The 22140-nt window shown below is 36.8% G+C and overlaps 4 protein-coding genes across 5 annotated transcripts; all 4 read right to left on the bottom strand.

Annotated features, from left to right (window-relative positions):
- Nucleotides 1-734: 734 nt before the first annotated feature.
- On the bottom strand, nt 735-4869 carry LOC116432285 (uncharacterized). The gene is made up of 2 exons (XM_031988901.2): nt 4434-4869; nt 735-2405 (listed from the first exon to the last, which is right to left on the bottom strand). Exons 1-2 carry the CDS (start codon nt 4443-4445, stop codon nt 1140-1142), a joined length of 1278 nt encoding a protein of 425 aa, XP_031844761.1. The 5' UTR covers nt 4446-4869; the 3' UTR covers nt 735-1139.
- A 3834-nt stretch (nt 4870-8703) lies between these two features.
- Nucleotides 8704-10674, bottom strand: HtrA2 (HTRA2-related serine protease). The gene is made up of 7 exons (XM_031988905.2): nt 10086-10674; nt 9891-10014; nt 9708-9794; nt 9446-9640; nt 9223-9373; nt 8993-9161; nt 8704-8922 (listed from the first exon to the last, which is right to left on the bottom strand). The coding sequence occupies exons 1-7, from the start codon at nt 10445-10447 to the stop codon at nt 8760-8762; spliced, it is 1251 nt and encodes a 416-aa protein (XP_031844765.1). The 5' UTR covers nt 10448-10674; the 3' UTR covers nt 8704-8759.
- A 1494-nt stretch (nt 10675-12168) lies between these two features.
- LOC116432288 (rRNA N(6)-adenosine-methyltransferase ZCCHC4) lies at nt 12169-14563 on the bottom strand. The gene is made up of 4 exons (XM_076373071.1): nt 14166-14563; nt 13545-14092; nt 12758-13457; nt 12169-12681 (listed from the first exon to the last, which is right to left on the bottom strand). Exons 1-4 carry the CDS (start codon nt 14212-14214, stop codon nt 12398-12400), a joined length of 1581 nt encoding a protein of 526 aa, XP_076229186.1. The 5' UTR covers nt 14215-14563; the 3' UTR covers nt 12169-12397.
- Nucleotides 14564-14709: 146 nt separating this feature from the next.
- Nucleotides 14710-22085, bottom strand: sp3 (phosphatidylinositide phosphatase spermathreecae). Of its 2 annotated transcripts, XM_031988950.2 has the most exons (13): nt 21854-22085; nt 21076-21452; nt 20742-21002; nt 20514-20668; nt 20266-20438; nt 20008-20200; nt 19608-19935; nt 19427-19497; nt 18953-19177; nt 18447-18668; nt 18059-18369; nt 17777-17986; nt 14710-17698 (listed from the first exon to the last, which is right to left on the bottom strand). In XM_031988950.2, the coding sequence occupies exons 1-13, from the start codon at nt 21948-21950 to the stop codon at nt 16728-16730; spliced, it is 3594 nt and encodes a 1197-aa protein (XP_031844810.1). In that variant the 5' UTR covers nt 21951-22085; the 3' UTR covers nt 14710-16727. The 2 variants fall into 2 exon arrangements, with proteins under 2 accessions (XP_031844810.1, XP_031844811.1); XM_031988951.2 differs by lacking the exon at nt 18953-19177.
- Between the last annotated feature and the right edge of the window lie 55 nt (nt 22086-22140).

Below are 22140 nucleotides of genomic sequence, written 5' to 3'. Positions count from 1 at the left end.
TAATTCATTTTACATTTAAGATCGAGGAAAACCACACTTAAACCAACGAAGTACAGTATAACTGTAAAGTGTTAATTTACTAATCTCCGTTGATCATGTTTTTTGCGACAGCACCGTGTAGACACTCCCCGATTTTAACTAGAGAACGCGAAACAGGTTTCTGGCTGCTCGCGTATTCAACATGTTAAATTCAGATTGGCCGGTCATAAACTTGCAGTAAACACTCGGACAATTTTCTAGTCCCTCCTACTAATTTCACGGACAAGTAAAAACAATTAACGCCTGCGCCGTTAGTTTATCCCCTCCCATTAGTGACGCAAAATCAATATTAATCCATCGAGCACGGCAATATACGGACGAATGTCCGCAATAATTTCTCGTATTGCAGTATCGGCAGTCGATTAACTGGATAACAGCTCGTCGTCGAGATGTTTGTGAACAGTGATTAAAATTCTCATTAAAACTGCGGTCGGCATTGAGAAGGTTGCCACATCGCGTTGTCCTTTCTAGCGATGGGATCGAACGTTCCGTAAAATACAATAAATTAAATAAACATTGATTTAATTCGATTTAAATCCAAGCTAAAAATAACACAACTGAATCCGCATGAATCAATGGAAACAATAAAAAATAATCCCACAGAATCATAATTCAAAGTGAAATCAATACTTCAATAGCAGCTACCAGTGCATTCAAGCAGGTTGACAAATGATTCAACGACAGCAATTCACACACACAAGTCATTTTATTTTCAAGTGAATCATGAACAATAATTTAATACAAGATCGATCAAGCGATTCCGGATGCTGAAAATGAAGAGGCGATGAAGAAAGAAATAACATTCCCGAATAGGGGAGCGAGCTATCAGCCGGACGAATCTATCCTCGATCAATCATCCGTCGACACTCTCGCCGTCCGTTCGTAATGCAGGCGACCAATCCCGAAGAGAGCTACCTCGCACGAGGAAAAAACAACGTTTTTCCTGAGTCTCTATCGAAAACCCTGTCCTTTCCCGGAATCTGTTCGGCGAAAGATCGCAAAAGGTCGTCATCATTGCAGCCTGTCTGATGTGTCGTCTCATTTCCCAAGGAATAACGCGTCCGTCTCATGCCAGCCAGTTACATTCAACTAATCAAACCTTAATGAAGGTATAGAGGCAGGTCGACAATGGGATGAAGCTGCGCAAGAGGCGCGGTTTTTATCAGCAGCGTCGGTTCAATGTTCAGCTTCAAGTCCCCATGAACTTGGCTGACTCCGTGACTAGTGATCGAGGTGGTTACGGTGGGGGAAGCAAGCTTAGCTACCGGAACAGTTTCCTGGACAGCCACTGGCACAGCTTCCTTAGCTATCAATGTTGGAACAGCTAAAGGCTGCTGAACGACCTTTGTCGAGGGATGAATCTGGCTGATGCCATGGCTGGATATGGACGTGGTCACGGAAGCTGTAGCTGGGGTCAAGGTCTCCTGCGCGATCACAGTTGGCAGAACGGCCTCCTTCGTTAAAACTGGGGCAATCGAAACGGACGCGGCCGGCGATTGGACTAGGGCTAGCGGCTCAGAGTTCAGCTTCACTGCATCCTTCAACTGAGGTCCCTCGATACCCAACTGCTTATGAAGCTCAATTCGGTTCTCGTGATAATTGACGACCGGGGTCAACAACGGTAACGCGGACGACGCTGCTGGGAGGATGTAATCGATCGATTGCTTGGCCTTGTCCTCGCCAGCCGACAGCTTGACGTTCGCGCTGTTGTGGATTTGAACTTGACTCTGATGAGAGGTCGCCAGAGGAATGTCGCTGGACAGGATCAGCGGCTGATAGAGCGACTGCGCATCGATCTTCAGCAATGGTCTCGCCGGCTCCAGCTGGACGCCTCTGTGGATTTGCACCTGACTCTGATGAGACGTCGAGTACGGGAGACCTTGGATCAGGGTCGCCTCCGGCGCTAGAACCGTTTTCACGCTGGCGGCTGCTTCGACCTTCTGTTTCGACTCGCTCTGATTCTCACTGGCGTCTAAGCTACGCCTTCTGCGGTTTAGCTTCGGCTGTTGTTGCTCCGATGGTTTCACGCTTCTGGCCAGCAGCACGTGTGTCGCCGGTTCGAGGCTCACGTTGTCATCCGTGGGCAGGTCCGTCGCGGCCACGCGGAAACCGTTGTCGTCTGCGACGTAGAAAACGGACTGAAGGATACCGTTTGCGTCCACGTAGCTGTACGAGCCTCGGGTCACGCCGGCGGCATCTTTGATCTCCTCCTTGGCGGAGGGGCCGCCCGCATAACTGTACGCGTGCTCCCCTGTCCTCGTGTTCTGATACTGTTGGTACACCGAAAGCGGGTTGGACAGATAGACGTACGGCAGCAGCTTGAACTGCGTGCCCGAGACTAGGCCCAAGCCTACGATAAAGAGAATCTGGAAGGAAATGACGTTTTTATCAGTGATACTAATTTCTCTAGCAAGACATTACCTTGCTCTTGACATGTTGAAAGTAACTTTATAGAGGACAAAGATGATTTTAACATTTTACCTTTTGAATTATGTCAGTTTTCACTGCCAGTTTTATTGAAAGAATCTACTTTAAGACTTTTCAATTAACATATAGGTTAAATATAAGCAATAGAATATTAATATAGATAATGGTACTTATGGTACTTTAAGTTAAATGGAATTAAATTTAGACAATCTCGCATCAGTATTTTAATAAAAATGGCACATTAAAGTACAGCATTTTAGCAAAAGTGGGACATTAAAATACCTGTAGGATTCAAAGGGATGAAAGAGACGGCCAGAAAATTAGAAGCCCTGAGTGAAATGATCTAATTATGTCCCCAGAAAGTTTCAATGAAAATGGCCATTTTTTAAAATGAGTCCTGATTTCTGCTTCGACTCCTCAAATCCCAGCAGGCCGAAATGAATCGACGCGGGGTACTCCGTTCCCAGAACGATCATCGATGAAACGACGGGAAAGCACGCTCGTGACTTCGGAATCCCCTCGAGGTTCGCCGGTGCCCTCGACAAGGCTACATAGCCGACGAATCGTTCGAATTTTACGCCCGCTGTCGATAGCGCCGTGTATTCTCTTCTCGCCACGTGAGAGGGGGTAAGTTTATACTTGCATGAGCCCCGAGATCCAGCTCTCTTTACGATCCAATAAGAGACGAACGAGTAGCTACAGACGTGGCGAGCGGAATCACACAGAAAGGAGTCCGTGAAAACGAAAAACGCCGCTCCTAGATTTTGTTTCTCGGCATTGATTTCGGCCGCCCGTAACGGGCGGTGTTCATTTGAATTTCAACTACGCGGCGAATCGAGCCACTGCAACCTCTATTGGAATCCTATCATCGAGGCCATGATTTTTTTTATATAGCCCGACCGCCTTTTTCGTCGCAATGACCTTGATTTCAATTATTGTCAATGATTTTGTTCATGGTCAAAATGACGAGAGCTACTTTGTTGCTGATAATATTATAATTTTCTAATAGATCAAGGAATTGTATGTTGAGTGGAAAAGTAAATTTAGTGTTAATATTAAGTAATGTTCTTTAATTAATACGATCTTAATGATATTCGTATTTATTAGATTCGACGTAACATATTCATTGCAAATCTGACTCGATATTATGAGAAAAGGATTAAATATGTATGTGCAACGAATTTACAGATCGATGGAGATTGTGACAATTATAGATCTTTGAAGAGAATATTTTGTTCGTTAAAATGGAGGACATAATGTGCCGAACATTTAAATTTCTACGTTCAAAATTTCTAATGAATTTAACTGAACGATGCAAAAATATTTTAATGCACTGAATATGAAACAGTTATTATCTCTGCTACGTTATACTATTGTAACATTATCAAATAACCTCCAACAAATAAAAAACATTGTTCAAATATTTCTATAGCATAAACCGAATATTTCCATATATTAAAATCATGAATCCAATTAAAATGCCTTGCACTCGGTGATTTCAATGCATGGTTAACAGTGCCACCGGCCTAAAGTGTTACTACACGATCAACGAAGGCTATAATCAATAATTGTTTAATCAATAGTCCATCTTTAATTAACAAGCAACTCGAAATTCAATTTTAAAACACTTCAGCGAAAACAAAATGCGTATCACTTACCGTAAATTTAACAACAAAATCAATCTAAGCAACGTGTATCGACCATCAGTACTTAAACTTAGCAAAAGGTACAACTGTCAAAGTGCTAACAGTTCAAACAATTATAAATACAAGTTTCTCGAAATCAAACATTCGACAACTAATGATGCTTAAGCACCGACAAACAGTAACTACCAAACTAACATTGTATACGAAACAACAACTAATTACTAGAATACGATCAGCAACCAAGTCTCCATTCCGCAATGATCATTAAGGGCAAACCTTTGACCGAAATGCCCGCCAATGTGAATAAAGGTACAGACTCACCAGTGCCTGCATCTTGTGAATCGTGTATTCCCAGGAACCTCCTTGCTCAACGAAGGACTGTTCTGTTTGTGCACCTTGCTTCCGATCTGGTTTTGACTTATATACATGGCGGAGGGGACGAGCGAGCCGCGCGGACGGTGTCTTCGAACCAGGAACCAGAGGAACCGTCGAAGGACAAGCGTATCCGTTCACCGAATACTCGATCCCTCGATCCGGGATCCGGATCCACGTGAATCGTCTTTGCCACGCCCTCCCCGTCGTTCGCTACATCCCGGCCATTTATTCGCCCGGTTCGATTTTTCTCATTATCACCGCTCGATCCGCGCGATCAGCATCGTGCCGCGCCAAGCCAAGCCGGACAGCGTATCCAGACACCAAACGCCTTCGCGCGGCCCAAGAGCGAGCAAGTGAACGTGTAGCCAGCAGCGGAAAATGACATGGCTGTTCCGACAAATTTACACAGAGTAATCTCCATAGAGAGCTACCATTACGCAGCTATTATAGACAACCGCAAGAACATCGTCGACCGGCGCATAAAACACGGAAAATTTACTGCCATCGGGAAAAAAGAGATGGGCAAAAACCGACAGGTCGGCTGAAGGCTCTGCTCGGGTTCCCCCGGTGGCACCCACCACCGCCCGTAAACTTCTTACGCGCCTGTTCATAACGATCATGGTCCCACGGCGTATAATTAAGCCGGTGAAACGGTGAAGGCAGCCGATACGATTCGGCTCGCCAGGTTCCCGTTAAATCGGCCGTCAACCGGGCCAGCCAATGCCAAGGCGACATCGAGCTGGCTACGTCTCCTTTCTTTCGAAGGATTGATCGACCCCGACACACAATGGGAGCCGTGATTGCGTTTCCCGGCGAACGATTCCGCCGGCCTTGATCGAGGCATCAAGAGGCGAAATTGTTCGCCTGCCGCAACCTTTTTCCGCGCTTTTTTTCCCCCCCCTTTCTTTTTCTTCCGCCGTTCGAACCGCAGACAACCAGGAATCCACCCTTGCCACAATAAAATCAGCCGCTACACTCCGCTCCGCACCACGCCGCGCTCGCGCTCAAGGCCGCGGTGACCCGGACCCTGGCGACCGGGCGCGAACGCGGGATCGCCCGGAAAAATGATGAAACAAAAGTGATTGTCCTGCGTGTCGCGTGCGATCCGCGTCCGGTTGCGGACCCGCTTAATCGCGTCGCCATTTAAACCGGGAATTATTTGTCATTGTCGGCCCGGACATGGTCGGGCACTGCGGATTCTTCGTGGCGCCCCTCGCAGCGCACGAGAGAGTTCTGAAGATGGAGGGGTACCTTTTAAGTTTCGAATACCGCTGCGGTGGAATAACTCGTTCTCGTATCGCGGAATCGGGGTGCATAGGTGTCGTCCCTTCGGACGAAATTAATTGTAGCTATGATGCTGTTACTGCTTGTGCGCTGGTCGTGGCTTTTTAGAGGACGAGCTGTTCCCTCGAATCGGTGACAGTGACCGAGCGAATAATGATAAAGAAGTCTATCCCCTTGTTTGCGTTTGATTTATTCGAATTCCTAATTGTGTAGTTGCCTAAGTGTAGATAGGACGAAGATGCGATGGTAGTTTGATTTTTAAATATTATCGGTATGATGAGAATAATGTGTTCCTTGACACGTTGAACGCCGCACGATTTCATAGAGCAAAATACACAAAATAGGAAAAATATAATATCAAATAATTTCATTGAATTGCATTATTATTATTACATGTTCATCTAGCTGAATGTCGCCGCATTATGTAGTATTATTTATAATATAGAAATGGTTTCAAATAATCAACGTTTAATTGAATGAACTATAGCAATTCAATTTGGTTGGGGGTCACCGGTGACCCCCACGACATTCAACGTGTTAAATGTATGCAGCTAATAGCTAGAGTTTGAATCATAGCATTGATAATATGCAATTAAATGCAACTTGATCATTTTAAGGAAAATTAGGAAAATGTAATAAACCTGTCCTGCGTAACATGACTGATTTATGGGATTCGGTAAAAACCTGTACAGAATTCATTAACTCTTCTTTGATGAAATATAAGGTCACGTTTCTCACGGACGTGTAATGCTGCTAGTGGAGAATAAAAATATTCGAGTGCTACTTGCTCAACACGTTTTAATCGGTCCAAGTTCCACTCGTAGATTGTTGCAACTCCGGATCAACACGCTCGCCTAGTGGGTCTATTAAAAGATAGGCCACATCCTCTTCTACCAAACGGTCGGGTCCTTTAAGGAGATTTCTTGCTCCTGGTCATCGGCCGGTGGAAAGTCAAGATGTAAGTATGTGTAGGCGACCGAGCAATCCGGGACTATCTCGTCCGTTCCGTTCGTAGATACGAGGTCCCGATCACCTTCATGCCCATTTGTCCTCCAGCTACCGAGAATCGCTAGACACTCTCGTAGGAAGTTGCAACGCTTGCCCGTTGGCAAAGGTTCTACATAAAAGCGTGGATAATCAGAAAATTAATGTCTGACGCCGATCGCCGGAGTGGCTCGAGAAAAAAGTACTGTTGGAGGAAAAAGCTAATCATCCTCCAACTTTATACCACGCGAAACGAACGGGCTATGATAAATTTCTTTAGGAAATTAATTGAAAACGTGGGCTCCGTTATTTTCGCTTGGCCTTCGTTTGCTTTTATTCGAAGAACTGCGAAAGGATACAACGTATGCTATAGAAGAGCGTGTCAATTAATAACGCGCGTCGGGATTTTCTCTGCGTCCGTCGGATAAGAGTCGTTAGCTATTCTGGCGCTATGCTGATGGCAGTTATCGGCAATTATCATTCACGCTGGTGTTAATTGCGATTTATGGTTCCGCGGTGACTACAAACTCGTGGAAAGTTATCGGCCGGTTTCTTGAGTGCGTGCAAAAACGGTCGTGAAGCGGGGTCGTCCCTTGGATCTCTCGAGGAGGAACGATGTGGCGGCATTACATCCCGCCGGGACGGCCTGTTAGAATTCCAACAAGATGCACGCGTCCGCGGACAGTAAAATCATTTTGGAAAAATGCCGGGACCACACCCACGCTCCTCGAGATCCGGCCACATATTTGCGGAGGTCGCCTTACGTCGTAAACAACATAAACATAATGCAGCCCAGCCGGTGGACCACACCCGACGTACACGGCTGCGATGATTTTTGCCGCTCATAGGTGGAGGACACGCGGCAAGAATAATTCGAGTGCTGTGTATGCGGCCATTCAAACGTAACTCGGATCTTTGTTGCGATATAACTATAACTGCGAATTATTATGTGAATATACATTTTAGTATCAAATTATTCTGTACTATCGAAGTATTTATTGGATAAATATCTGTCAGACATTGACAGGCAAAAAATTCGTTCATTGAATATTATAAAAGCCTTAACATTAACGCTTTGCACTCGGAAGTTTTTCAGTAGAAATATTTGAATATTTTCTGATGAGATAAAGACTATATTTTGTGAAACTAACTGGAAGAGAAATCGTACGTATATTCAGGAACAAAGCTATTTTATTTTAATATTTTTCAAATTGATACGTTATACAAAATGTAATATTATATATCAAATTTTATAGTTTTACCATATGAAATCTGGTGGTGACGGATAGTCACCTCTCGAACACAAAGGGTTAATTTTTCTAGTTTGTGATGTTTTATATTAAATTTCCTTTCCCTCTCATCTTCATTAGATACTTAAATATTTACTCTCCACTCCAAAATCAAAAGTAACTAGTACCCCGTCCAAATTAATTCAACATTACCACAAACACCGTATAATCTCTTGTGTTTTTAGGTCCCAAATAAAGACTTTTTAGATATATAGATATATTTTCACGATACACGTTAAGTAACTTGTCATTACTAACAAAAATAAATATTTTTGTAAAAACTTCTATTTTAACTGTCAAAAAAATAGGTAGCAATTATTATGTCGATTTTACTACCCATTTCGCTACTGGTCCGCTAGTTCGTATTTTACCAATATTGAAATATGTGGTTTCAAGAAACTAGAGTTAAAGGAATCAGAATGAAAATCTGGTTCTTTTTTACTTGGATACAGATTGGATACAGAAACTTCACGAAGTAAAAAGGAACAGTAATCGGTTTTTAAAATTCATATAAAGACTAAAATGATTCGAAATAGTAATTTTTTTCAAAGATTGTACAACGATGTATATGTGAAAAGTTGGTGTACATTATTCATGGATATACGGGACAAGTGAAGGTTTTGATAACAGGAGAAAGGTATGACATACAAAACTACATATTTTAAGGCAATAAGTTTTTAATGTTGCATGTCAATAAAACGCAAGTACTGTCGTCTTAGGTTTCTTCTGGTTCGATCAGTAAATTTAACACTTCCATTCGTCGAATAACTACCAGTTTCAGGGCTTTCGACGATTCCACCGCTTTGTAAATATTTAGAGCGCTCGTTACGGGCTCACCGTTCACGTGTGTTATGATATCACCAGGTTGTAGACCACCTCTGAAATTAATAGACAACGATTAATATTTAGTTTGGGTTCATATTAACATAACTGATCTTAGCAACGCACGTATGAGCCGGCGATCCAACAATCACTCTGCAAATTAGTACACCATGTTTAATACTCTGTGAAATTCCTTCATGTCTTTGTTGCAGTTCAAAGAGTAAGTGAGGTGTCAGAGTGAGCATGGTAATTCCTATATATCTGTTTCTAGGTGTAGTCACTGTACTTTGAGCACCTAATGTCATAAATTTCATTTAGTATTCATATATTGTGCATAGTTTCAAGAATTAGTTTACCTTTGCTCTTTCTACGTATTTCTGCTTTCTTCAAGAATTCTTTAGCATAATCTATAGGTATCGCAAACGAAATTCCAGCTGTTACTCTCATCGCGTTTATACCTATCGCTTCGCCGTTTAAATTAACTAAAGGTCCACCTGAATTGCCAAACTAGAAATTGATAACATTTAATAAAAAAACAAATTTCACTTAGTGTGATACGTGAAATGAAAAATCCCTAACAGTAATTGCAGCATCTGTTTGTATATAACCCATCTGTTTATTGTAAAGACCAAGCTCTTCACTTTGCCGGTTTACACTGCTTATAACTCCACTTGTTATACTGTTGTTTAAAGCAAGCGGGGATCCAATAGCGACCACAAATTCACCTGGTCTAACGGTAGATGAATTACCAAGCTTCATTACTGGTAAATTGGTCTATATAAAGTATTTATATTATAATAAACTGTATGCGTGAAAATTAAACTTTGCAACATATATCAACCTTCTTAATTCTCACAGTTGCAAGATCACTGTGCATATCAACATCTTCCACAATACCAGTATACGTGCTTCCATCTTGAAGGCGTACCTGTAGAATAGATTGTGTGAGAACTGCTGAAAAAATGTTTCACAAGTTATTTTACATATAGTAAACAAATAAGAATCTACAAGATATAATAATTACTTTAACAGTTGTATTTGGTTTATTCACAACAACATGAGCATTTGTTAACACTAAACCATCAGATTCTACAATGAAACCAGATCCATTGCTAGCACTGACTGGTTTACCTGTAAAATAATCAAACCTATTTCGTAATTAATAATTGTTTATAACAATAATTATCCGAGTTTTCTTGCAGATATAATTTATATTTACCTCTTATTGTCCTTGATCTCAATGTAAACAACAGAAGGTGCTGAAATCTCCACTACATCAGCTATAAAATTGTATTTGTCTCTATTGTGATTAATATCTACTGGATTCATTGATTTCCCATGCACTTTTGGTATCAAATCATCTTTCCATTTATATAAAAAATAACTAAGTCCAGAAAAGAAGGCTGTATAGGTTAGAAAATTTTTTATGGTTCCATTAAATGTTCGTGAGTCTTCTTGATTTGTAGAAAAGGATTTGTATCGTGGAGATCGATCCACAAATGGAAAAACTAAAACTTGTTTATACTGCAATTGATTTTTCCTAAAAACGACCCGAGGTAAACGCGACAAGAGGGTCGCCATGTTTGGAATCAATAGAAGAACTACATGTCACGTGGATAACAGATTTTATATTCCATTGCCCGAATGATACAATTCTCTACATCAGGGACGTCTAACTTCCTCCCCTCACGTTAGTAACTTGAAACAGCATTCCCCCACTATCTCTACTCAAGCAGTTGTCCTGCAACTGTCCTGACAAAATCGAGCATTTTCCCTACAGATGCAATAAGTAAGACAAGGAGAAAAAGTATGTGCGACAAGGACAGAGAATTTCAGCGGAACGCGATAGGATCGCCATCTAGCGGTGAAAACTTTGGCGTGTTTCTCGCTATCCCTGTAAGTGTAAGACAAAGTCAGAGCTACTGTGCGACAAGGACAGAGATAGAAGTCCTGGTGCAACCTACTTTGAAAAAGCATCTCATCAGTTCCTGATACCTACGCGCGAAGTATGATGATAAAGGAGGTATCCAACAAGGACAGAGATACGATTTCATGTGAGAAAGAGAAAGACAAACAATGGCCGCCAGAACAGCAGCGAAATCGACACTAAATTTATTAATATTTCAAATCATACTCATGATTCACTGACATTTACAAATGGAAAATGTAGGATAGATCTTCAGCTACCTTTCTGTATCAAATTCGACAGGAGTTTGTTCCGCATTAATTATTTATTAACGATTTTTTAGAATATTGTATTACGGCAATCTGGAATTTGTTGACAGGTTCCAAGTAAACGATTAATTTTCTACCTTTATTGACAGAATTCGTGAACACTTGCAAGTGGAGAAATTAGAGCAGATCTCTGAGAATATTCGAGTATTAATTTTTATTACTTTCGAGCTGGATTTAATGAGTTTATTAGTGATTCTTGGACGGGTTAAATATTTCTTTGAGGTTGGCAATCTACAAGCAAGGACAACCCTATAGGCGAGATAATCACTAGATGGCGTAAGAATATAGTTCTTTAGCTCGATTAGTAATTTATAAGCTATATTTATTATTACTTTTATAGAAAGAAGATAAACCACGTCTTGTCTCTTTGAAAAACTCTTAATGAAAAATTCGAAATATGCGAGATTTCGAGCTCTCGAACAATTTTTCGGTTAATGAAAGATCCAAAAATTCGAAATTTACGAGCATTTTTAGTTTAAACTGAATTGCAAACGTTAAAGAATTATTTGTGGGATTCGAGTTCTTAATGCTGATTTCATTTTTTCCCCATCGACATATCGCATGTAATTAATGGCTGCTAATGCTGGATGACGCCACTTCTAACTTCACCCTTGTTTTACACCAAAAAATGCAGTCCTTATCCTTGTCAAGTACCTTCTTGATGATCCTGCTTCGCGCGTAGGTACCAGGAACTCATGAGATGCTTTTTCGAATATTCAGTGTTCGCAGTCAGCAAATGTAAAGAAATAATAATGGATTCCGATTCGAAATGATGCAAGAGGTCTTCAATAACTTATGCAATTAGAAAACTTCAGTTATGTCTATATAATCGAAATGTTAATGTTTTTCTATAGTCCTATCGAAAAATATTTAATTGCCGTGAGATAATGTTGTAAAGAATCGCTATTAAATAATTATTGCCAAATGAAAGCGTATTAAAGGAAATATGGTAAAATAATTGAAAACTCTATTCTTTAACGAGTAAGACAAGGACAGAGAATTTCAAAAGAACGCGTCAGAGTTGCTATCTAGCGGCTGGGTTGCGGTTAGAAGTTTTCCTATCTCTCTAATGAATAAGATGAATGTCCTTGTTCTACATAAATTTTAACTTAAATTTAGCAATAAGTGAATACCAAATATTTTTATAATATAAAACATTTGATTCGTGCATATATTTTGTACACTGATGATAATGTTTCTATACAGAATTTAAATGTTATTTACAACTTTACATTTTCTCACTTTTCTCCTTTCCACTATGCCATCATACAATAGAATTTTCAATTTTATTTATTATCATTTTTTAATAGTCTTGACTTTCAACATTTTGTTTTTTATCCTAACTTGATTTTTTACTTCTTTCCTTTTGTTTTTTAACTTTATCAACTTTTTGGCATTTTTAATTTTCAATTGTTTTTCTTTTTTTTTCTCCTTAGATTTTAGCGAATCATTTAGTTTTTTCTTTTTTACATTTTTTTCAGATTTTATATCACTGTTAGCTTTTCGTTTTTTAACTTTTGTACTTATGAGTACTCTATCACGATTCCTCTCATTAACATTACATTCTTTCTCTGTATGACCTGAAAATAATAAAAATTAGTTATGTAAATTTATGTGGAATATTTTATACAGTACATATAGAAAGATGGTATATACCAAGTTCATTGCATTTGAAGCATCTTCCAGTTATTTGTGGTTTCTGACCACACACATGTTGCGCCGCAATACATCTTTTACAGGTTTTACAATGCTTCCAATAAGGTTTTACACATCTTTCACACACATTACAGTGTACATATGTGGTACCATTTTTCGAGGTACAGTCATTACACTTTTTACAGTGTTTGTTTTCTTTGGAAACCCATCTCCGACATTTTTTACAATATTTATAACCATCGGATTCAGGTAGTTCCAACAAATGTAGTGGTATATTTGTAAAGATTCTAATGGGCGAAGGGAGCTTATTATTTTTAGGATTTCCTACAAACATGGGATGATTTTCATAACACACTTTGTAATCTGTTAGCTGCAAATCCTTCAAACCCCCAGATATGCCAGGTGGGTTACTTTTCTGCTTTATTAAAGATTCCATAAAATATGGAAATATAAACATGATTTTCAAACAATCATTTTCATTTGTAATGTTATTCCATTTCTTATGAAGATCAGAAAGTTTCTTTATGGTCCACGACATTGCTTCTACTCGACTGCCAAATGGTGGATCACATATTACATATGTATTTTTGCCTTCATTTTGCATCATAAAATCTTTAAATACATGAAAAGAGTTCTCATTGAAGAAGTGGTTGTTCAATAAATTGTACCAACAATAATTTAATGGTCCAAAAAAGTTGTGCTGTAATGTAATAATATAAAAAATCAAATTCCGTTTTAGTCACCCCCTGTTTTTTGCATTTTATGTTTTAAAATTTAATGAACTTACAAATCTTCCATCGAAATCTAATAAAAGGGAGGACATTTGATCTTCATATTTATCTAAAACATATTCATGAATTCTTGGGGCACCAATACAAATAACTTGCTTTGCACCAAGTTTTATAAGCATATTTGTTATATCCTCTGTGGATTTCTTTGAAAAGAAATATTGAGCTTCTTGTTTAGAGTTTTCTAAGGGCTTTAAAAGTTCTGTTGGATATTTCATCTCATGATCAGTAATACCTTCTTTCACGCTATGATCATTGTGACTCTTATTTTTATCGTGAGAATGTAATAGTTTATCACATGTATAACAATAATTTCTTTTCTCTGGTGATAGATTCATTATCTCGTGGAATGTCAAATATAATAATCTGTGACGATAACGGGAAGCATATTCTTTTTTGTCTTTTTCCCATTTAGCTGCCTGCTGTTTTGTTAATTGTTCTCCTTCCTTCAAATGAAATTTACATAGCTTCTTGTCACGGCAAGCTGCGCATACATAAAACTTCTCTAATTTACCATTTTCATATGTACCGAACAATAAAGTTGGTCCTATATAAAAACATCATTAATTATTTAACGTTTATTATGCAACAATGTAAAAAAATGCAGTGTGTAAAATCACCATGTGGACACTGTGGATGTTTACTCAGATCAGACCAAAAGCATTCCATAATTGTTACCTTCTTGAAGGAAAATTAATAAATTATATAAATATTATCCATAAACGGAGTATATGTATAAATTATATAATTAATATCTGATATTATTCACTTATTTGTCATATTAAGTATCATGCGGAAAATGTTAAGGTTAATCAAAACAAAACAGCATGTTACCATGTGAGATTAATCGATACTCGTAAGTGTAGGCAGTTATATAGATAATCGAACAGACTTCGATTCTCGAATCGCATACAATAATCGACAATTTAAATTCATACTTCGCCGCTGGAAGTATAAATCAACAGTTTGAAAGTTTGAACAGTGCAAACCATTAAAGTGAATTTTAATTGTGTTTATAAAGATTATTAAATGGAAAATTAGAAAATAAATGTTTACAACTGTAAGTAATAAAAAATACTTTTTTAAATTTTATTTTAGTACATTAAATTTGAAGTTACAAAATTCTTTTGGAAATAATGAAAATACGCTAATCGGTGTTCACTGCATTTTATTTTAATTTTTTTCTACAAGTGCTACCTTACTTACTTTATCACATGTACATATTTATATATATATATATATTTTTTTTTTTTCGAAAATGTAACTGCTAATATGTATATAAGGCAAGTTAAGCCTCTACAGGCTATAAACATTTTCGTGCGTTGTTTATCAGGATTGTTTGTAATTGTCCTATTGTAAAAATACACATAATATTATACGTTACAACGTTTTGAACGCTCAAAACATTTAATTGGACCATACATTGCCTCAATATGAAAAAAGGAACAAAAAAATATATAGTTTTGGTTCTCTTCAATGATTTATAATACTGTATCAATAAATAAGTATTTCGCGAATAGTTAAGAATATGTTAGAAATAAGCTGATGTACACGGAATGAATGATTGATCATAAAATATGGGTAATAAATTCAGCTAAACATAGCAATCATTTAAAAATTGTCCTGCTTTACGTGTTCTCATTTATAAAGCATTCCTAAATGACCTATAGAATCGACACACCTTTTTATTTGCTCATTTCTTTTAGGCTGTGTACATTCTGCTAGATTATATCACAGACTATCATTTGCAGTTGAAAAAAAACATTCACTAGAAAAATTCTTATTCGTGACACTTCTACCACATGTTAGTGCAACTATGAAACGTTTACAGCATATTATGAATAAATTAAATTATTTACATACAAGAGTCAGCCATCTAAATTCAAAACTTATGTTATTTTGTGTACATTGTTCTAAACAGAATATTAAATAACAACGTGTATTTAATACATCGTATATGTAAATTTTCGCTACAATTAATTGAGTATAATAATAATATACGTAATACTATAGTTATGCAAGTCTATAAATGTTGTAATTATATCACTGATACTTGGAACTATCTGCATATAATGCAATTGGAAGTTTTTGGTTAAAAAAAAGCTTTCCTTTGTATGTTCAAAATAAATTGAAAACTTGTTCTGTCTTTATAATCAAGTAATACTTCTAAAAATTTCATTACTACTGCTTCACTCTTAAATACTACCTCTCATACTCCAATTTATTTCAGCATAATTACCAATACTAGTTTGCACATTATACAGACTTCTAAAAAGGGTATTTATTTTGCACATCTTGCGACTATACTTTCGTTTAATTAGCAATATTAACGTTATTCACTAAACTATACTTAAATAACTCTTTGTATTTACATAATTGACTACAAAGCTTCTTTGCCCATTTTGCTGCAAAAATAAATTTTCAATCTATAAATACTGTTAAGTTCGTAAATGTCACATGTATATCCCAGTCAGTAAACTTACTAAAAAAGTGAAGGTAAATCTTGTATAATAAATAAATGAAATTTGGCATACTAGGAAAATTTAATTATGCAGCAAAGATTTGAGCGTCAAAGAACGCTGGAATTAAATTTCATTTTGTAAGCATACCATTTTGTTAAATTTACAATTCAACTTTTTAACATCCAAATATAGCAAACATCAGAATTTGTTCAAATTGTTACAAACGCTATTCAGGTGAAAATTTTGTACAAATATGCGAAAAAGCATTTTGCAAATAGTCATTCGATCTAAAAACGAAAGTTTAATTGCCCTTACCAGTGTAGAATACTAGAAAATTTGTAAGTAGACACATCAAGAGATTCGCTGTTGATTAAATATTGACCACATTGTACTTTGTAGAAGGTAATAAATACGATAAGGTATAGGAAATGTTTTACTAGTAGCCATTCTTTTCGCGAGAATTCCTTAGCAAGATGGCAGTAATCCAAAATAATCAGAAAAGTTAAAGATGTGCATGGTAATTTAAATTTGATGCAGTTTTCTTATGATACTATTTCTAGTAAGTACCAATGGCAAAGAGAAATACATTTATCAATTCCAATGCTGAATTGTTTCCACGCCTATTACGCAATTTCTGTGTAATCATATACTATCGCGTATCCCTAAATTGTAATTACATCGCTAGACATTCAAATTTTGAATACTAGATTTTCAAAAAATTTACAAAGCAATGAGTTTAGATTGACAAGAACCCCACCTGTCTTCCAATTTTTGACGCTGTTCTACATGATGGTCTGATAGATTTCTTAGTAATCCTCCCTGTCCTGCTTTCAACTTTCTAGGATCTAAGTTTGCTCCTAATGTTTGAACCCCTTTAGCAAATTTCGAGAAAGGTGACAGAATATCTTTGGCCGTGGATGCTACTGGGCTGGTGACGTTAGTAATATTGGTTTTTATAGATTTTAAAGCAGACTCGCTTTGAGAAGATGTGATATTCAAAGTTAAATCTTGTTCTGACGTTGACCTTTTTTTATCCTGTAATCTATTCTCTGTTTGTAAATTGTTCGCATTCGTGTTGTTAAGCATTAATCTACTGTCAACTTCTTCCGATGAATGACTAATATTTTTTGTAAGATTTAATGTTGAAGGTGGGACCATTCTCTCCTTATCTTCAGTCAAATTCTCTGTTACATTCTGGATTGTTATTTCTGGTGTCTTCTGTGGAGAAGCGCTCAAAGTACTTGTCCCGGATGTAGCCTCTGGAGCTAACAGGTTCTCTGCACTTAATTTTTGATCATGTAGATTATTAGGTCGTGTTATCAAATTGTGATTTTCATTGTTTTCATCGGGTTCCACCACGTCTGCATTTTTTACGCCCATTATAATACCAATGGATGGTGTATAAGCTTCCATTAAATTTTTATCATGACTGAAGTTTTCTGGTTTTTCTAAAGGACCAGATGGTATTTCTATATTTTCATCGTCGCTACTGCTACCACTGCTGCTGTCGTGTTTCCCTTGTACTTTGCCAGATATATCTCTACTACCTACTGTAAAAGTGGGTTTTGGGGATGGTTCAGATTTCTTGCCTATACTTCTTGCTATGTCGATCGGTTTTCTAGTGCTAAAGCTATGACTGAGTTTGTTTAATTTGCTGAATTGCTCTGACATGTTGTTTAAAGCTTTTGTTCCTGAAAACGGTAAAAAATTTTGTAATGTACAATTCATATAAATACAAATAGATTACTAAGTTACAGAAATATATATACCTGCACTTTTTAGAGCTAGTAACTGTGTTTCTGAGACATTTCTAGTCAACTCGGGGAGCGATGAAATATCTAGAAGACCTGTAGATCCTTTAACGTTAACTAACTTACTCTTTCGTCTATCTAATGTTACGTCTATCGTTATCGGGGTGTTTAGTAATCCTGCCATTTCCATTGCTACAGTGAAAGTTTCACAGATTGCCCTTAAAGATTCTACAATATACAAATTAATGTATCATTCACCTAACAGTTCAATAATAAATAAAATTTAATTATGTCTTTTACCTGAGCTTTCTTCTTCGGTTTTTATAACAGCCATGTTATTAAAAAACTGTAAATTTGTACTGCGAAACATGTGAAAATAGCCAGATTCGTTGGCCACTTTGTAATTTATTCTAATGCAGTAAAAATGCTTATTTTTAAACAGGGAAAGTAAACTCTCAGACTGTCCACATTCGATCAGAATAATATCTTCCAGTGGAACTCTTTGGTAGTTTGTAACTTTGTCAATCTGATCATCGTAATCAGCTACGTAATAACAGTCTCGTGTTAGTATAAGAATAGTATCCATTTCCGTTTCCGTTGGGTCTCCAGTTCTGTTGAAGGAAAAAATTATGATAAAGAACTCACTATAATCCCAAAAATTTATCCGAATTGTAAATATATAACGTACACTGGGTCCGCATCGATAAGACCCCAGCTGCCTAAAATAACTTCTGGATCAGGTATCAGTAGTTTCTTGCAATCCTCTATCAACAGTTTCACATGAATTGCAGTTGCAGCATTATCTTCTTCATCTGTTCGTTCTTGAAATACTTCTTCGCTCACTGAATTTCCTAACATCATATCAATGGTAGCTTGTCTATAGACATCCTTGAAGCGGTTTAAATAATATCTGAAAAAAACATATTCCTTCAAAATGTTTGTATTAATAGTATCATAAGGTAAGTACTAAGAGGTTGTTTCATAAAGATAAGGGTGTATTTTCCAGGATTGAAATCAAATTTAAAAGTCAAGCAGTTGACATGCAATAGAAGCTTTATCGTGCATCACAAAAGTCAATACTTAAAATTTATATTATCATTGTATTTATTATCCAATAACAGACTAGTAATTTAAATTAATATAGTTTACACGTTCTTCAGTTTGAAAACTTTGTACACAAAGCCTAGAACGAACCTTACTAAATGATAGATAGCACTGGCATAAATAAAGTCAGGGTAAGTAGCAAGATGAAGCTCTACGCTTGTCAGTTTCACGGGAATTAGCTCATTGCAGCAATTATCAAAGATGTCTAAATAGTGCGACCAATCGAGATTCAGTTCGTTAACGTTGATGGGATTCCCTAGCAAGGTATCTATCGCCGCTTGACGCATTTCATCCATAAAGTGTTGTTGAAAATATCTATGGGAAAATGAAAGGATAGTGTCAAGGTTCTATGCATGTATAAAGAAATCAATATATAAGTGATGATCGTGTGTTAACGTTATTGATGATGTAAACAGCTTGTAATAATTTATTTGTATTGAAAAGATTACAGTAGTTAAAAGGATTTTTTTTAACCATATGGTGATGTGTGGTGTAGGATGTATGAATGAGAATGACAGTCTAATGCAATGCGGGGCATGAATCATAATGGCTGTCCAATTGTACCTGTTTGCAGAATTCATGCCATCTTTCATTAAACCAGTAAATTTTCTTTCCCCTGTTCTTGTATAATCTCCCTATAATCAATTAGAAACTATATATCATAAAGGTCTGGGTGTCTGGAACAGCTTTGTTTACAAACAATCGACGAAAAGCCAATAAAAGAAAGAACTACTACAGTACAAACCTTCAAAGCATTTGTTCCAGCATATTGTTTACTAATAATATCGCCGTTATTGGCCCAAAGCAACTGAAATGTCTGCTTAATATTTGTTGGTAGCATACCATCTGGAGGTATTAATCCTAGTTTAGAAAACTGCATTTCCATTACAGCTTTACCCAGAGCAGTTTGCACCACATTTGTTCGATCTAGACAATCTATGCAATTCACCCGAAACACTCCCTTCTGCATGCAAATTGTGCCTTGCTTATCACGCCAACAGTATCCCATGTCTGTCAGTACCGTAGCCAATGCATTGATCAAAATAGACACATTTTCAAAATGCATTCCTCTACTGTGTTAGGTACAAAAGTATATTTAGCCACAATTCAAAATACGTTGAGCTGAAAACATTGCAAACACTTACCAGTATTCATGAAAATCAAACGACGTGTATGTTATATCTTGTTGATTATAATTTATTACATGGTTACTATAAGCTTCCCAAATGATTTTCTCTTTCCCAGTTTGCTCTACAAGATTGACAATACAAATTGGACCATACAATTCAAGTTCTTCTGTAAAATGTTTCTCAAATGCAACTTGTGTTTCTGCTTCACCTAAAATATTATAAGTGTTGATTACTTTAATTCATTTACCTATAATGATTATCCCAATTAATTACCCTTGTCAATATGTGGTGGGGGCTTGTATTTATATCCAGGTTGAGACCAGTATACAGGTACACTACCTCGCACTTGTACAAAAGACATTTGATGGTCATGATACCACACTAATTGCTCTGTTTCCACATAATTTGCACATTTTCCTTCATCATCAACACCACGTCGCTTATATCTTTGTGATCACAGAAAAAATATTCTTACATATGAAATTATTAATGAAATAACCATGAAGGTGGAAGATATTTACCTTGTTCCTGCACGAAATCTACTTCTCCTTGATATAACAGCCAAATTAAACGTTTCGTGTTGTGATTGACCATCGAAACCTACTTCTACATTACACCTCTCTATCTGTACATATCCTTGAATAACAGGTAATATCCAACAATTTGCTTTATCTGTCTAGAAAAGTAAAATATTTCATAAAAATATGATTCCTATTGAAAAAATGGGTTAAATTTATAAAGATTCTAACTTTTAGATTGATTATATCCTGCAGCATATGCTTATTCCAAAAAAACCTGTCATCTACTCTTTGCCAAAGTGGTTTATTTATTTCTTGATTTTGCTTTGACTCTGAATTGCAAAGCCTTTGCAGACTGTTAGTAATATCACCCGTTTGACAATAATAGAAGGAATCAGTTTCCGTAAAAATTTTGTTCAATTCCTCGAGAATCCTTTTCTCAAATTTTTCTTTATCTTTAACAATACTTCGTTTGGATACTGTGGATTTTACCTAGGAAAGTAATCTTCCATTATTTTCATATTCTATTAACTCATATCATTTAATACTTGAATTTAAGAGATACCTGAGATGTTGCAAGTGCTGCTGCTTGTTGTGTAGTAGTTTTTATAGTATTAGTCGCACTTTTAATGGTTCCCCATGTCTTGGCAAGAGCAGCTTTCTGTGGCACATCAAATAAACTACTTTGACTTTTTTTCTTTGGCAAATTTTGATGCTTCTTGCATGGCAAAAGTCCAATATCACTATTTTCCGTGCCAATATGCAAAAATGCAATAGATTTTATCTTATATATAACATGACCTCCGTATAATTCCCCAGCTGATGAAATTTCTTTGATTAACATCAAACGAGGCTCTAATACAGATGGCTGTTCTATTTTTCCAACTATTCCATAAAATATCCCAAGACATTCTAAATCCTTTGGGGAGGCCCATTCCCAATCTGCAGAATAATTTATAATCAATAACAACTAACAATATTGTTAATCTGAAACCATAAATATTACCCATAACTACATTAAATGTAATATATCTCTTATACATTTATATAATTCATAAACTATAGCTATTTCAGAGGAACACGCAAGTTACCATTTAATGAATTTATAAGTATTACTTGAGTAGCAGTAATTTAATCATGTTTTAATGTAAAATAAAAATTTGTATTGTGTCAAGTGATGCCACATTCCTTAATTTACAGAAATAATTAATGCAAATTTATTTCAATTATATCTCGCAGAAAATTATTCTGATTACGTGTAAAAAATACAAAATAGGAATTACAACGTGTGTTCTGCTTGACGTGCGAGAATATACGTATTTCTATCAAAGGTGTATACCCACCCGATTTCGCAGAGAATTCGCCCGTAAATTTATCACACCACAAGCTATATCTCTCTTTCACAAAAATAAAATGCGTGTCAGTACGAAATAGTTCCATTCTTCTAATTTATTCACAGAATGATGATTCTCAGGCTACATGTGTAACGACACCTCTTCTAACGACAGTCCGCCTACGACGAACACTTCGCCATCTTGCTTATAGATACATGCGACTATACAATAAACCTGTTTCGCTGATTATGCAGACTGAAAAAGAAAGTAGATGGCGACAAAAATGATATGCAAAT

This window comes from Nomia melanderi, chromosome 13 (assembly GCF_051020985.1).
Source record: "Nomia melanderi isolate GNS246 chromosome 13, iyNomMela1, whole genome shotgun sequence".
Classification (NCBI taxonomy): Eukaryota; Metazoa; Arthropoda; class Insecta; order Hymenoptera; family Halictidae; genus Nomia; species Nomia melanderi.
This window is presented reverse-complemented; position numbering and strand designations above follow the sequence as displayed.